Source organism: Strix uralensis, chromosome 4 (genome assembly GCF_047716275.1).
Source record: "Strix uralensis isolate ZFMK-TIS-50842 chromosome 4, bStrUra1, whole genome shotgun sequence".
NCBI classification, from domain to species: Eukaryota; Metazoa; Chordata; class Aves; order Strigiformes; family Strigidae; genus Strix; species Strix uralensis.
In genome coordinates, this window is record NC_133975.1 from 117,650,240 (window position 1) to 117,667,523 (window position 17,284).

Consider the following 17,284-nt stretch of genomic DNA (forward strand, 5'->3'; position numbering starts at 1 on the left):
CAAGTTTGGCCTACAGTGGGTTTGTTTTAGAGCCAGCTGGAAAGGGCTGTGTCGGGCCCGGGACAGCACCTGGGTTCTTCTCACAGAGGCCACCTCTGTAGCCTCCCCCAGCTTGCCAAAACCCTGGCACATGGCCACATACACCCAATACAACCATTTACCTTTAGCAGTTTAAGTGATTTTTGATCTTTCATAATTTCTGTTTAGATTAATAAAATTGAAATACTTAAACTTTCTGTGTAATAAAGGTATACTCTCCAGTTACATGCTGCCTAAAGCTGGTAGAAATGTTAGGTGATAAAAATTAGTGGTTACACCCCGCTCTTTCGCTGTCATTCATTCTCTCCTCCATTCTCATTTTTGTCCTCCTGTCATGTCCGATTCACTGTTGGAATATGATGACTCCTTGGGATTTCGTCATCACAGTGTGTTAAAGCCAGCGGCTAGCAGCAGCAGCTTCTAAAAGCAAGTGTATTTAAAGTCGAGGAAAGGATCAGCTGTAAGGATAGAAAATGCTGAAACGACATTTCAGATAATTTGGCATAGTTTCAGCGTTGTCTGGAAAAAATCATGGACAGATGAAGTAGGATTATTTTAAGTCCCAAAATCAAATCTTCAGTACATCTGTATAGGGTAAGCTTATGGTGAGTGTCCAGTCAAACTGTTTTCTGGATCTAACCTAACTCCTTCGTGTTAGATGTGAACTGAATTCAAGTAATTACAAAGATATTTCTCCTAAAGAATTTTTGGTTCAGACTTTTTAAGTAAAAGACCAGATGTTGTCTGTGGTCAAGTAGTCTAAAAATAGTAAAGTAGTAGCACTGAAGTCTACCCCAAAACAAATCCACGTGTTTAAAATAAGGTCTGATGGAGTATGGCAGGATGGGAAAATGTAACATTTCAAAGACAGTAATATTATTGGTAAGTTAGGGATTTACCCTAGTATATTTACTCAAACAGTATGGTACAATGTACAAGTAATTAAGCTAATGTTATTCCAGAAGGTGACACTGCTCTGTTCATTTTCAGCTGTTCTCATTATAGAATTCTGATCATTAAAATCAGCGATTATTTCTCTTACTTGAATGCCTTTTGAATTGTTGACTTCAGTTTACTACGAATTTTCTAGTCTGTCAGTGGCTGAAAAAAGTGTTAATTAGATTATACTTGCTTTTGAGGAAGTACAGTTATTCAATTTGATGCTAATGTTTATCCATAGTTTTAGCGTTTTAGATTTTATTTAAAACCTTACAGCAAAATCTTTGATACAGGTGACTATTTTCTGGTTGTGGTTTGATACACATGAGCAAAATATACTTTCATTTTATATCATATATTATACTACTTTTTTCCTGAGATTGTAGACTGAAATTCTTATAAATGGAAAAGAACTTGAGGAATTGCAATCCAAGTGGTAGCATCAGCTTTTTGTAAATGCTAAATTTTTTCAGATTAAGTAAAGGTATTTTTGAGGCTATATATATTTTCAGCATCTGGTGGTTAAAATGAGTGATGGACATAAGCTTAAATTTAAACCTCCTCGTCAATTCAATAGAGTTACAGGTGAAATGGTTCTAATTTCACCCTTTTGTACTACTCGATTTAATGAATACCAGGTGGGGGGAGTATATCAAATTATTCCAGGTGCAAAGTGATACATCTACTTACTCATTTTGTTCTCTCCAAATTCGGAATTACAAACTTTGCTGCTTATTACATGATTCATAAATCTGTTGAAGGGCAACTGTTTCATAATCTTATGATTTTGATGCTTTTGATAAATTGAAAATAGCTGATTATTACAGAAATACTTAAAACTGTGTTTCCAAATCTGACTAGTTTTGTGTTACCACGGACTTGTTCCTCTGTTATGGGATTAGTCCTTTGACTAAAAAAATCCTAAAGTTTACCATCCAGTAAAATGTATAATTTCTTCATACCTCTTAATTGTAGAAATTGAAATTTAGTCATACAGGAACATACTAAAAGTTACTGAAATGCTACTTTATTGGTTTCTAAAAGGGGGTAAATATGGCTGGACAGGAGTTACTCTTCTGGTGTTCAAACAGCATCTCATGAATATTTGGACTTAAACCAGTGGCATGAAGAGCCATGCAGCCTCTTATTGGTCAGTTAATCAACATTAACTTGCATCTGATTATGCAGTTTGACTAATCCACTCCAAAAGATTAGTCAGCTCAAAAAGATCCTGATCAGCTGTGCAGCAGTTTGAGTACACCAGGGTGCCCAGTGGCTACAAGGGACTCTGCCAGTAATGAAATCTGCTACTGCTGAGGCTGGGGAGCTCCCAGGCTTTGTGGTGGAGGAAGAAAGAATGGCACTGAGAAAGGATGGGCATCTTGAAATTTGTGTTTCTTCCATCTGCTCCCCCTGGTTGTTCTCAGCGTAAGAGCAGCCACTTCAGATGAGTTCATTAAAGGCCATCTCTTTCAATCGTGTCAGCCATCAGTGGTTCTGGAGCTGTCAAGCAAGAGTGTTAGACTCTTCTTTTTAGAAACAGAATTTCAGAAAGACCTCAAGAAACACGCTTTTTCTTGTGTTGTACTTCCAAAATAAGATGCACAAAATTTTGTGGAATTTGTAAGTTGTTTTTTATTTAAATTAGCATGTTATCAGTTGCTTCTTTTTATCCTGTGATAACTGGAACCCATGTGTTTTCCTGAAAGCTGGAATTTCAAGAGGTATCCTTTTTAAGGTAATATGAATGATGCTGAAGTATTACATTAGTCAATATCTCTCCACCAGGAAAAATGCTATCAGAAGAGATGACTTCTAATTAAACAAGTTTTTTTCATACTCTGTTACAGCTCTGTTTTCAGTATTGGCTGCTTTCATGTATGGTAGTAAAATATGCAGGCTTATAAGTGCTGATACTGTTAAAGCAGAATACCAAATTTTGGCATACACTGTACATATCCACCAATGCTTCTGCAGGGGTGTGCTGCATAATATTAATAGGGCTAATATGATTATTTTTAATCAGTTTGTATGGAATAGGCAGCTAGTATAGGGAACTTCGGTGAAAATGGCATAAATACTGGAAAAACAGAGTTTAATGAGAATTTGTAAATAACCATAGGTTCAAAGCTACCAATAGAGATAAAACCTCTATCATTGGTAGTTATTTTATTCTTGGGGTTGATGAAGATTAGGTTATAGAAATACAGACTTTTTTTAGAACAGAATTTTTTTGTACCAGCTTTTTTTTCAGTTGTGAGGTTTTTTTTTTAAACAATTTTGGGGTATAGAGAGAAATACTAAAGTAGACATGACAATGAAAGTACTGTATTTTTTAAATGTACTTCTTTAATAGTACTGCTAGGGGTAGGAATTGTGCAGGTCTGTGTTGCTGGGTAGCATGATAAGGCCTTAACTGGGGTCTTTGGTTACTCTTGCAATGTAAGTAAAGAACTATGTGAACAGCTCTGATATGAAAACAGTCATACTGATGGATTGGTTAGCAGGCATTCCAAAATGGAGGTTTAATAGTATTTCTCAATTAATAGGTACTTAGCTTTATGTTTATTTACATTGCATGGCTTTGCATAAATCAGTATCTGGGTTATTGTCTTAGAAATCTTTTTTTTCTTTATTCAAGTGAGATTTTTTTACTTAACGTTGGATTAAATCTACACTTAAGCTCATTTTTATATTTAGAGAATTATTGGCCTTGTCATCAGGCTTTAGGAGAAAGCAGGTTTTTTTGAGCTTGTTTGTGGAACCACTTGTTATTTGTCTTTCTACTCCACACCAATGCCCACATTATAGGTAGATTTTTACCTCTTAATTTTGTACCCGAATAGAAACATTTTCAGCAAAACCTGTACTGTACAATAGTTCTAATTGTCTGTTATTCATCTGTTCCTTCTTGTGAAGGATTTGGTATTGAGTAGTATCTGTAACAGACTCTAGGAGTTAAGTTAGTCTTAAAACAGTGTATCTGTCCCTGTGACTGGTCACCAAAGGATCTGTCCCTTTCTGTGCCATTCTTGGCCTTCCCTTGCCTGTCTCAGAAATGTTGCAAGTCAACTGTTCTAATATGAGAGTTCCATGATCTGGTTTTAGAAGTTAAAAGCAAGTGCAGCTATATTGTATCTAGAAGTTAACAGGAAGATTCAGGTTTTAGAGCAGATAAATAATGCTCTCGGTTGTCAGAAATACTGACAAACTCACTTCTGTATTTTCCATTAAGTATATTCAAATATGATATGAAGTGATCTGTCTTTTTATGGCCTGCCCCAAAATTGTTTGAGGATCTTCAAAAGCTATTTAAATTAGAAGAGGTGTGGTAAGAGGTGATTTTTTTTAAAGTATAAAGATCCTTAAATATTACAGGTTTGAACATTAAAATAAATGAGATATAAAATATATCTTTGTAGTTCTTCCTGAATAATGGTTTTCCTTGATAATTTGCAAGTGACAAATTCACTGAGAAGCACCTTGAACATGTGCCACTTATAATAATAAAGAGACAAAGTTAATGTCCAAGATGTAAAGTATGGGAGTGTGCCTGTTTATTCCTGTCTGCTTGGAACACAGTTTTCTACTTAGTCTTCCTTTATATTTTATTTCTGTACAGTCTCTTCAGACCACTTCTAGCACTTAAATATACTGACATTTTAAATGTGTTTAAGTTCCTTGTTACACTTCATGGGACTTTCTTGTGTTTGCTGCTAATGAAAAGTATTAAATTAAACCAAACCAAAAAACCTTCTGAGGAAAATTTTCCATGGGGTGAGGTTTTCTGTAATAACTTTACATGTAGAACTAAATCATTTAAGAATAAAAGCAATGTCTGCTTTTTTGTCGTTTTTCTGTGACCTGGAGGTGTGTTGCAGTATGCTGGACAAGTGTTGCAATTCAAACTCAGAAAAAATTTGCAAGTGAAGTTTTTGCACCGGAAAGAAAGAAAAATTGTACTGCAGTGACTCAAGATTTTTACAGGGAACTACACTTTTTCAAGATTGCAAGTAATATAATTGAACTAAACTTTTTTCCTCCTGCAAATTGCTGTGTGGTGGAGAGGAGAGTTGTTCTTAAATACATGCTGCATCTGGCTGCTGATTTAGATGTGTATGTACAGTTGTGTTTTGGAATGTCTTCAGTGAAGCAAATTTTACAAACAGAGGTATAGCAGTTTCAGTTTTATCTGGAACAATTTTTGAAAGAACACTCATAGATTTGATGTTATCTTTAGGAAATAAATAGGCACAAAGTCATCAAATAATACATTCTTGTGTCCTAATGTTTTTCCATATTATCCTGTGGAAATGTATTGGCTTCATTTGTTGCAGCAAATGGAGGACTTGGAAGAACTGAGTACCTAAAGCCAAACCCCATCCCATAACTCCACAAACTTACTTTCTTCTCTCTCATACAGACCCCGCAGTCATATATTTCTTGGAATTCAAGTCCATGTTTGCATTCTTCTGGTCTGTTCTTTTTTTTTTATCGTATTTCTGAATTTTTGTAGAGAAAAGAACTGCTGAGAAAAGAGAACAAGCTAGCTAAGCAAAACTACTACTTGTCACCCTTACAGTTGCTTCAACAGCCTTCAAAGTACTGAAAAACCACTTGAGAACTCTACACCACATGGTTGAACACTCCAGATTTATTGACCTCTGTTTCTTAAAGAGATAAACATACAGCAAATTGTGTGAGGGAGACTATACGTGTGTGTGCACACACTAGATTTTATTTTTTTTAAGAAAGGAAGCCTTGCAGTGTCTAATCAATGTACTTGACTGCATGTGCTTCTTTTGAGGGCAAAAGATGTTAGCTGTGTTGTTTAATGATGATTACTACAAGTCTAGTTTAAGAGCTTGCATAGACTAGAATTGCTGGAACTCTTCAGCCATCATACAGAGACTGGCATGTATTCAGTCTTTGTCAGGTGTAAATTCAGCATATGCAAGTGATGCAGTTGCTAACCTTCAGCATGCCTGCTGCTAGATGTTTTTCACTTACCTGATGTTTGCCTAGAGTCTAAAATCTGTATGTGGATTTGTTTTCAAAAATTCTAGCCTATGATGTAACCTAGAAGTCACCATTAACACCTAAATCATACCTTGTTTCATCTGCTCACTAGCTGTGTTTTCATGTTCAGAATCTCTCACTGTCCTAATTTTCATCAAAGCAGGCAATTAAGTGGGAAACCTGGGACTCTGGTGTCTGCTTATTTTTACTAAAGGAACCTCCGTTGTTTTATAGAAACTTTAATTTTTTGACTCAAGCACAGTTTTATTTCTCTTATTCATAACTTATGTGTGTTTGTAAAATGGTGTATGTAGAATAAGAAAACAAGATGAAAAGGGATGTCAAGAAGTGATCTGCTCTATACACCAGCCTAAGGACAGGTTTATCTATCTACATCTGTGTTAATCTTGATACATACCAATATTTTCTCTTAAAACCTCTATAATTAAGATTCTAAAACATTGCTGTTCAGCACCACTTCTAATACTTAACTAAGGCAGAGTATTTTCTTTTGATATTTTTAGTACCTAATATGAATTTCCCTTAAGCTTATTAGTTGTCCTATCCACAGAGGAGATGAAAATTACTCTCACTTTATGCAGCAACCTTTTGCACATTTGATGAGTCCAAAAGGCTGCACCATTGCATCTCTTCCATTTTTTTCCCTTTCTTCAGATAAACTAGTCTAATTCAATTCCTTTTTTTTTTTCTTTTGTTAGCTAGAAACCGTGATCACCACTCCTGTTTTTTTGTTTTTTGTTTTTTGTTTTTTTTCTTCATTTTTCTCATAACTTTCTTGAAGGATAGAGCCCCAAACTATACACAGTACTGCCGGGTTTCTTTTGTAAAGTTGTTTTATAATAGTGTTTACACAGAGAGGATCAGATATCACAGTCAACTTGTCTAATAATTCCTCTAGAGCCTGTGGGACTCTTTATGCCTCTGCTGAACTTTGTTCCAGTCTCAAAACAAGCTGTGCAGTGACACCATCTGGTTTATTTTTGCCTATATAATTCTTCCTCATTTAAATTGCTGTTTCAACCTAATTCAGTTTAATCTGCTTTATAAAAACCCTTTCCTTCGCTTGTAATAGCTTTGTTTGTGTCCTCATTTGGTGCTGCCCACACAGGACTCCTGTTTTCAGAAAAAGAATTGACATTTCTCCCACAAGAAAGGATTGTGGGGAGGGGGCAATACATAATATCAGGGTAACTAATTTTGAAAATGCAGACGAGCTTTTTGGTACAGAAGACCTTCATTCAGCTCTGAAATAGCTGCAAACTTTGCAGCTAAACATGGGTTGAGAGCAGTCATTCTGAGTTTAACATAAATAATCAGATAGTTTAAGAGAATATTCCTGCTGTTGAAGTTTGAAATTATAAATGAAAGAACCATGACAAGGATTTTTTTTTTCCCTTTTTGTTATGATTCCTTTAGAGATTCTCCATGATCATGGTTTGTTTAGAAAAGCCTTAAAAGAACTCACTAATGCAATAAAGATAAAGGAAAAATCAGAGACAGAGTAGCTCTTGTCTTCTTTTTGGTGTTCCAGCACAGGCAATTATAAATGGGTAGGCTTTTACTGAATTAGAAACTAGTAAACTTCAGTTGCTTCTATTGTCCATGACTACCATGAAATACTACATTCCTAGAAACATGAAAATCTGGTAACTCAATTCTTTTTTTTCTCTGTAAACAAACACCTGTAGTATTTTTTTATGTAAGGTCATAATTTTGACAGTCTTTCTGATAATAGAACATGAATTTGACTTGCCTTTGCAACATTTGATTATACAATCTATGATTGGATAAGTCAGTTACCTTCAGTCAAAACTGGTGAAGATTAATGAAAGGGGAAAAGATCAGGTTAACATTTTTTCTTGAAGAGAAAACGTTGGTCATTCTCTGCTTTCTGTTGCAATACAAAGATTCCAGGGAAAAATTCAGGAGGAATACAGAGAGGAAAACTGGTACAGTTCATGCAGGTGATAGGATAACTTGGCCTACTCAATTTGAAAACTTAGAAGATGTGTCTGTTGCTAGAAATCACAATTACAGTAGCTGAAATGTCTTGTGACTTTGAAAGTTATAAACTAGTTCTTGAAGATAAACCAGAATTTGGCTGGGAGAAGCAATGATTTACATAGTTAAGTTACTACTTTAGTTTATGATACCTGCTTGTATAGCTTTTAGCTACCAGTACTTGTAATGGTACCAGAATGGATTTGATTTCACATAGCAGTTGCAGGGCAAGGGTGGTGTTTTGCCAGAGTAGATCTTTCATTGATAAAGCTGCTTTGCTCAGTGAGAGACTATCACCAGAGCTGTCCATTGTTTGTTTTCTTTTTCCCAAGTGATTTATTAATTAAAGAGGTATTGTCTGACAACCTGTTTATAGTTTTATGTTGAATGCAGCAAGTGCTTTTGGACATAAAAGGAAAGGGAATATTTTTTTCATTCTCCCATCTCATTTTCAAGAATAGAAAAATTCTTCAGTTAATTTTGGTATTTTTAATTTCAAATCAACATTTTAAGAGCAAATTAAGGTATGTAAAGTTAAACAAACATGAAAGCAAAACTGTTTGCAATAGTTCATTGCTTTTGTTGGTGTGGTTTTGGTTTGGGGTAGACTCAAGACTATTTTGATTTGTTTTGCGTTGTACTCTGCCTCCTTGCTTTCCCCCAAATTTACTCATTGAGCTTGAATGATTGGTGACTCATACTGCTGCTCAAAGGCTGTTGTCTTATGCAAGCAGCTTCTTTCTTAAGGACTTCCATGAAATTCAATTTTACCTTTTTTCCTTTGTCAGTAATGCAGATTAAGAAATTGATAGAAACCGTAGAGTTATATATAGTTTTACATGCAAGAACTTAAATAGTTAGGCATACTGACTTCAAGGAGGAAGTCAGGATTTAAAAAAAAGATTTAAAAAAAAGAGATGAAAAACATTTCATTGTTACTGCATTTGTGGAAATAGTACCAATTTTTATTATATGTAACATTTTTTCTTAAAGCAACTACAGTTGAGTATGATTCACAGAAATGAGATGTAGTGTGTTTTGATTTTTTTTTTTTTTTTTTCCTGCTAGTGAGCAGGAAAGAATCAAAAGTGCAGGGAGTTTATTATTGCGTTTAAGTATGGTCTCTTTGAACAACCTTCCTGCCAGGTTCTCTAGGAATCTTATTTAGATGGCACTGTTCATTACCTTTGTTTAATATTGTCAAATAAGAGCTTGAAATCTGTAGGTGAAGTTGCACAGATAGCTGAGTTGATTTAACAGCTTGACACTCTCAAATAAAAATCTTCCTCTTTTCTACCTATGTGTCTTTCACCTCCCCTTGTATAAGTTCCATTCAAAACACTTTAAGATGCTGCAGCTCACTAAACTATAAGCATAGTAGACCAAATAAAAGTTCTTTGCCAGGTTTCGAAGCTGGATCAACTTAGCACAAGGTCCAAAGAGCACCAGAAATGTCTTAATACTGGGAGAGATCATAGAACTGCAAGTTGGTGTGTGGGGAGGAGGGAGGGATTTTGGTTTTGAAGAGGATTTGATTCTTCATCTTTTGGTGGAGGTGAGCTAATAAATTGGCTCAACTGTATGCGATGCTACTGTTTGAGAACTTGAATTGTACAATGTGTTTTTCAGGAGCAAATTGGTGCCCAGAAATTGTGGTAAATTCTTCTGAGTCCATGGCATCTCCGAGTCCCCCATTCCCCCAGTCAAGACTAAATTAATGATTTGAGTTGATCTGTCCTCTTAAAGACTACAAGTATTTTCTTGTGAACCATTTCTGTTATTTCATTTTATAGAAAGTCTTGTCTTTTTTTTGTTTTAATTGTAGATGCAGTAGCTACCAGAACGCGGAAGATGACCTCACCAAAACCCAAAAAAGGCACAGCAACCAGAAAGAGAGTACAAAAATAAATAATAGATGGAGCAACAAATTAAGTTGCTCTTTGGCTCATCTCTGGGTTTTTTTCAGTTACTGTAGCACTGGAATCTTTTTCTTTCCTTTTTAAATGATGAATCCTGTAAAAACATGGACTGCTGTTTGTACCTGTTTTTGAAGAATAAATGTTTTATTAAAATATTTGCATAATTTATGTATACTTAAATACTAATGCAAAATTTTGCCAACTTTGAAGTAAGGGTGCATTTTTATTCTTTATATACATGAAGTCATATCTTAAAGGCAAATGGAAAGAAGTGCTTTTTTCTGCTTTATAATGTAGAAATAAAGCCTTATTTAGTTTCGTTATGGATACTTTATAAGGAACAGCAGTGTTGCATCTGATTTTTTCTAATTTTGAGTAAAGCCTTATTGGAGGTCACTTAGGTGGACACTGAGATGGAAGTCTGAAATGGTAAAGACATCTTTTAAATATTTGCCAAGTGTTTGAATTAAAAAAAGAGAACATAAGACAAAAAAATCACATCCTTCCATTCTAGTTTGTTATAAAATGTTTTTAAACAATTCTTTGGAGGATGGGTAGTGAATTTTAGTTATTTCTTTGCATAGTATTTGTGTTTTTACCACTTTTCCAATTATTCAGAGTTCCTCTGGAAAGAGGAGACCAGAATTTCAGACACAGGGCCCAGGGCAAAAAAAAGAACCAACCAAAAACCAGTGCTCCCACAACTATGCCCTCAAGTTTTCTTTTTATATTAATGAAAATGCTACAAAAGTTACAATTATGAAGAATAACTTTGTAAAGTATCTAGTTCCGGTGAAAGCTTGGCTCCTATGGGCTTCTCCACAAAATAATGGTTTACCTGTTTTTAGTAGTTGAGAAGCATGTAACCTTTCTTAAAAGTACTTCCTTGCTTGGCTTTGAGTCTTCTCTTCAGAGTTGTAAGTCAAAAAATAGTGTTTAATTTTGGTATGAAATACTTCTACTTTTCATTTAGATATTGCAGAAAAACATATAATTTGGGCATGAACATCATTCTTATCAGGGAGCTTTATGAAGTTTGACAAACCAAAAGGAATCCTTATGAGCCAATGGGTGGTATATTTGTGTGGATGTCCAGTGCTCTGCTTGCTTGATTGTGTATTGTCTGAGTAGCTACTCACTGAAATAAATGTTGTAGCATAAAATTTGAATGAATGACTAGGTTATGTTTTGAAAACAAGGGAATCATTTGTTTTGAAATAAAACTGGAATAATGTATTTAAAAGGTCTAGTGCCTTCTCATTTCTGTTCTGACTGCTATACAGACTCATTTTCCTGGGTATTAGCAAAGTGTGGCTGATGACTTTAAGCATAGCATTTTCTTTGTTTCAGATGTAAAAATAGGACTGCTAAAGCCTCTTTCATATTTAAAACTCCTCAAATCAAACTGTCATTTTAATGACTTCATTGAATCATTTTGTGCAAAATATGTTATATTATTCTGAAGAACTATGGTCAAGGAAAGCATATTGTATTCTCTTGTTTGTCTTGCATACTCAAAGTTGATGTCATTCTTTTGTAGTTTAGTTGTTTGACATTTAAATTTTTTTAGTAACTTACAGGTAAACTTCCTGGCTTTACTTTCCAAGTTTTCAAGGAGTATGTTTTCTTTTGACACTACCAAAGCCAAATGTAACAAACACAGACATTTCCATGTATTTGAAAAGAATGTTTTGAGGGGCAGATTTCATAAACCACCCCTACCTCTTCCCACCCCAAAAATGTCCTGCAAAAAGTTTGTACTGGCAAGTGTTCTGTGAAGAAAAAGGGTGCTTTCCATTCTAGGTGAATGCTTCAGGGCTTGTGTCTGCTCACGAGAGACTGTGCAAACCTACAGTCCTCACAGGCAGCAGTGTCTCCGGGCTCAGTGTAAACTGCGATGATGTTTAACGGGTGAGATGGTCAGGATGTGCCAAGTGGAAGGCTGTGATAATACCTGCAGTACTACTATATGTATTGCATACAGTATGTGCTTGCACAAGTGTGTGTGCTGTTTTGCAAAACAGCGATGGGGAAATACACTAGTTTATAAGAGGTAGAGGGTGTATTAGGTTTTTGTTGACATCCCCATTTGAAAGTAAAGCTTTCACAAAAGAAGCAAGCTGCCTTTAGACTGCATTTACTGCTCTTGATGACTCCAGTTGTGTGTAAATATTAGAAAACAGCAGGGTCCTGCATTCCAAGAATCACTTGAGCAGTGCCATGAAGACAAGTGTCCTTACTGGTATTGTAGTCGTACTCCCAAGCTCTCCTGCTGTTTCTAATCTGTGCGCACAGCCGTGAAAAAACTGGACTGACATTTACAGGCACAGCAGGGAGACACTTCAGTAGGGAATGTTAAAGACTCCGCTACCTATGTTTCAAAGTGGCCACCATACATGATAAATCTTCACAGGAGAACTAGTCGGCACTTCAGCTGATGGTGTAATGAGGATATTGATAATGAAGCACAGAATGCTGCTTTTAGTGCTTGAACGTTTTGTAGACAGATTGTTTCTATTTTTCCCCTAATCTAAAATATCTGGAGAGAGAATCAAATTCAGGATGGATGTAAGATATTTTTTAGATAATTTGATAATTTTTACAGGAATATTTCCGAATAAGTTAATATAATAACATAATTCCCGATATCGGTTCCAGATAGCATTAAGAAGGGGGTCAGTTGCTTTCCTGAGTAGTTTGACAGACTTCACTCACTGTTTTGTCCCAGTGAGCTGCCAGATTTGGGATGCCATAATACCAGTAATGCAATTAGGTTTTCTGCACGTTGTCTGGTTGACTTCTCAGTTAAGAGTTTCTTTCCCTTTGGGAATAAGACTAGACAGACTGTCATTTGCTATTACTAATTCTGCTTAGCATTATCACTGGAGCTTTTTTGTAATTAGCTATCTTAGTTGGCTCTTAAATTTTAATAGCCAATTGAAGCTACATTTTAGCCAAGTTCCATATCTAAATTGCATTCAGTCCATTAACAAAGTTGGTTAAAAGGCTATTAAAACAAAAGCCAATATATGGTGGTTAGCACTTACACGTTTGCAGCAGTAGCAGCACCAGCCTCCAATGAATATTCTCAAGAAATGGCACTTCCTTCTAGCAAAGGAAGTGCACAAAGAATGACCAAAGTTTGTTTTGGGAACAAAGGCTGATTGTGCAGAATACTTGTAGAAAAAAAAAAAAAATTGAAGTGTGTCTTTTCTAGAAGAAAGTGGGAGAGATGGGCAGGAGATGCAGAAGGGGGCAATTAATGGTTCTGCTCAGATTTGACAGGTTCTGGAAAAGCCAAATAAACGAAGTGATGTTTTTCTCCATTTCAGCTGATCAAAATTATTAGCAAAACCATCTGAAGCACCTTCTGGTGGAATTGTCATCTTGCTGAGTTTAGTTTGTAAAACATCCTGCCAGGCATTAAAAAAACTGTAAGCATGCCAGCACATAGGCTCAGAGCACCGCTTCTCTAATTGATAGACCCTATAATTTTCTTTTTTACTGAAGACCATGGCTGGATACCTCAGCCTCCCGAGTAATTTAACGTAGCATCAGTCTGAATTTTTTTATCCCTAGTAGCACTTGTTTAAATTAGTTTTTTCTCCTTTTTTCTTTCTTAAGGTGTAGACAGGAGATTAACAGCCTTTGGATCATCCTGTGACAAATAATGGCTTTTTCAGACTTTTCTGCTTAAAAAAAAATCTTTACTGTTGTGAAGACATCAGATATTAATACTGCTACAGTTTTAATAGAGAGTCTATCAGTTACTGATGAGTTATTTCAAGGATGGTTTGCAGTGCCCTGTATGGGTGATGATAGGTAAGTATCAGTAGCTTCATTGTAGGAGGTGTGAGGCAAACCCCAGATTATGTCTGAATAACCAGTATATATATGCCTTTACCAGCAAATACAGTAGGACTTCTAAATTAGAGTTTCCATAGTGCACCAGTTCCATTGTTAACCAAGATGTAGAGCTGGTGCTCATTAAACATGAGTTGGATCCTATTGCTTGTAGCTGCATTGCAACACCAAACGTTGGAAAAGCTCTGTGGCAGTAAGTGTCAAATCCTTCACCTCCCATGCCGTTTTGGAGGTCCTGGGCTCTTTGCAGTGATGCAGTTCTCAAAGGGACAAGGAATCTGTTATCTGACTGAGGATTGATTTACATGATGTCCTTTTTCATAGGCAGGGAGAAAGCAGTTGTGGTGGGATCAGCTCTGGAAATTCCTAGAGTCCTAGTTGGGATCTCATGTACAGCTTTATGCAACTGCATGTTAACTCACATGCATTTTGTTTTTCTTCCCTGCTATTTTCAAGCTTGAGCAGCTGAAGATCTAGAAAAGTGATTCCATGAATTCGTTGCTTCATTTTAGGCCTTCTTTATCTCTGTGGGTGATACTTCTATAGCAACAGTTTTATTGGTTTTGATTTTTTTTCTTTTTCTCCTGAAGGAATATACAGAAAATGGAATGTACTATTTTTGTGAACTGAGTTTTGCCTGGATGCAGAGTAAGACAGACAGCTTAAAAAAATGCCACAGCTCTGCTTGGATGCTACAGACTAGTTTTCTCTACACTGGCATGCCATGTTTTTAAACATGAAGTCACCAGCAGTACTGCACTTGTACTGTTGTCTGTGTTTCATCTTACCCCAACCAAAAGCTGTCTTCTTTCAGACTGGAGCATATCCTGCCCATGTAGACTTCTATGCCAGATTTTAATGCCCTTGCGTTTAGGTCTACTGCATACAAATACCTGAAGTATTTTCAAATGGACCTCAAGTTCCACAACTGCCTAAGCTGCTGACAAGTGAATCCTGACAGCTTTTTCTTCACCACTGTGAATGCTGCAACAAGCCAAAATTGAGGTTTTGCATTTTCTCAAGGATACCCCAAAGGGTAGAAGAGTTGTGGAGGAACTGTCATTTGATGGGAGAAAGATTGCCTCCCGTATTTCTAGTCCTTGTCGTGGAAGGTCAGCTTTCCAACCCTGCAGACCTCAGCTGCTGTGATGGGTTTTCATAAGTATACTCAAAAGAAAAGTGATGAGAACACAATGAGACAGCTGTGAAGTACAGTAGAAGTGTAAAGAAAATATACATTTTTATGAACTTTACTGAACTAATTCCTTTTGCCAGACCACTCCAGACAGGAAGAAGCTGGCACAGTGGTAATCTGCATCTGCAGCTTCTGAGAGAAGAAAAATGCTGCCTTGGCAAATGGAGCAAGAAACCTAGAAAATTAAGGATTAATATGTTCATTTATACAGAAGCAGTGAGAACACAATAACATGAAATACAACCAAGGAGGATGTATTTAGAAGACAAAAGAGCCCTGGAAGGGAAGGTACTTAGCTTTGTTCAGAATGCAAACTATAACATGCAGTTCTGGGAATTGGTGAATTGCACAGCTGAATGTTAAAAGAAATTACTTCATACCACAAGAAATACACGATCTGTGCCTTGAAAACCTGAAGGTACTTTTCCTTTCTGCCAGGAGAGGAGTGGAATACTGGATCTACTTGAAAGTAAGTAATCCTCCAGCTAATTTTGTCTATCTGCTGTTAAACCTGTTCAAAAATAGTTTTACTAATGAACTGAAGTCCTTTCTGAAAACAGATACATCTGTAAAAAAGAAGCCTTTATTCTTACATTCTCACTAATCTTTCATTATGGAGCTGTTTCCTTTGGAATGGTGAGGGTGGATCTGCACTAGCAAATGTGCAGTCCCTGACTCCTAATAATGCTTGGCGATAGCCATAGAGGAAGGTATACAGTAAACAGCACTACATTTAGAAGACAATATGGTGCTGAAAATGTCTGGACATGGTCTAACAACTAGTTTTTTCTGTCACTGACAGAACTGATCATCAGTAATTTATAGTCTTTGGGTTTTTTTTAATCAGTGTTGTCAAACCTGGAAGGAGGTGGAATTTAAAAGTCATCTCTTTTCCGGACCAGGTGTCACTTGATACTACTTTAGAGACTGACAACACTTTTTGCCTCTGTTATCTTCATACATTAGCTGGTTCCATGTGTGGCAGTTATCTCACTGATTACTTGTTTCCCTTCCTCAAGTCAAAGCCCTCCTAAAAACAATTTTGAAACTCATCATCCAGTTTTGGTATAAGTACAGCACAAGGTTTTCTCTAAATCTGACCAGAATACTTTTTTCTCTGCATGGAAACTATTCTGTTTTAGGGGTGAATTCCAGTTGTTTATATGGAAAGCCTGACTTTTCTGAGTTGGTAGTGCCCAAAATATCAGTAAGAGCTGCAGGTATCCAGTAGCTCTGAAAATCAAGTTTATGTTCCTCTAAAAATATACCCCTTGCCTGCAAGAAAAACAATGATATTTTGGGCTGTTTAGCACACTGCTGAATTATCCTTTAAGAGTAATGATAGAAGCAAACACACAAGAGAGGCCTTAACAAGGAATGAGTAATTCGTAAGTGAAATTGCACACTGCAACACAGTAACTGTTAAGTTAACCCACAGAACTTATGCTTGAACTTGACACCCCTTGATTAACTAAGGGTACTGTGACCGAGGTAATGAGGAACCGCAGGAGTGCGAAACAAATGTATTGAAATGTGTTTGTGTTTTTGCTGTGTTCTTCACAGTTTTTGCATGTTGGCTTTGTTTTAAGTTCTTTCAAGAGGTGGCTGTCTTCTTACCCATCTGCATAGCACCTGGTGTACTAGAATGTGAGATGTTGAGTGCCTATGGTAAAATGAATTTTCTTTTATTAGTTATTTTGCTTACTTCATGTCAATATGCTTCTTCCTTCTGCCTTCCAAAGGAATTTTTGGGTTATTCCAACATGTAGTTTAGCTTTATTAGACTAATTATTTAACCTCACTAGGCTAATTATTAACCTTATTGAAATTTACATTGCCCTGAAGAGCACTGAAAATGAGGGGAGCCATAGCAGACCTGAGGCACCAGCAGACACTGGAGCAGGCCAGGGCACAACAGACCATTGTGCTTATAGCTGAGGAAATTGGATTGCTGTTCTGGACAGGCTTTCTGCTTCTTGCCTAGGGCTGAAGATTCAAGGTGTGGGCCTTTCCTACAACAGTGGTTGCCTTGCTGCTTCCTCTTCATCATATCTGCCTGGCAAAAGCAAGACAGAGCCATCCACCTTGAGTCTTTCCTTCATCTGTCTCTTTCAGTCCTATTCAATCTGATTTCTTCCCCCTTCAAGTGCATACAATGTTAACTGCTATTTGATGTACTGTTCTAATCAGAGTCATGCTTGCAATGTTCAAAACCCCAGGACCAGAAGTATGACCCTGCACAGGTACTGGGGGCCCACTAGATCACTGAGGGTCAGCTGGTTTTTGC

General features: G+C 36.5%; 1 protein-coding gene across 4 annotated transcripts in view; it reads left to right on the plus strand.

The window, feature by feature from the left end:
- VRK1 (VRK serine/threonine kinase 1) overlaps positions 1-11,181 on the plus strand; it is a 34,629-nt gene extending 23,448 nt beyond the window's left edge. For all 4 annotated transcript variants that reach the window (XM_074868747.1, XM_074868748.1, XM_074868745.1 and 1 more), the window contains exon 13: positions 9,845-11,181. In XM_074868747.1, coding sequence (XP_074724848.1) covers positions 9,845-9,927 — 83 coding nt within the window. In that variant the 3' untranslated portion in view covers positions 9,928-11,181. The remainder of the gene's footprint in view (positions 1-9,844) is intronic.
- Positions 11,182-17,284: the final 6,103 nt, after the last annotated feature.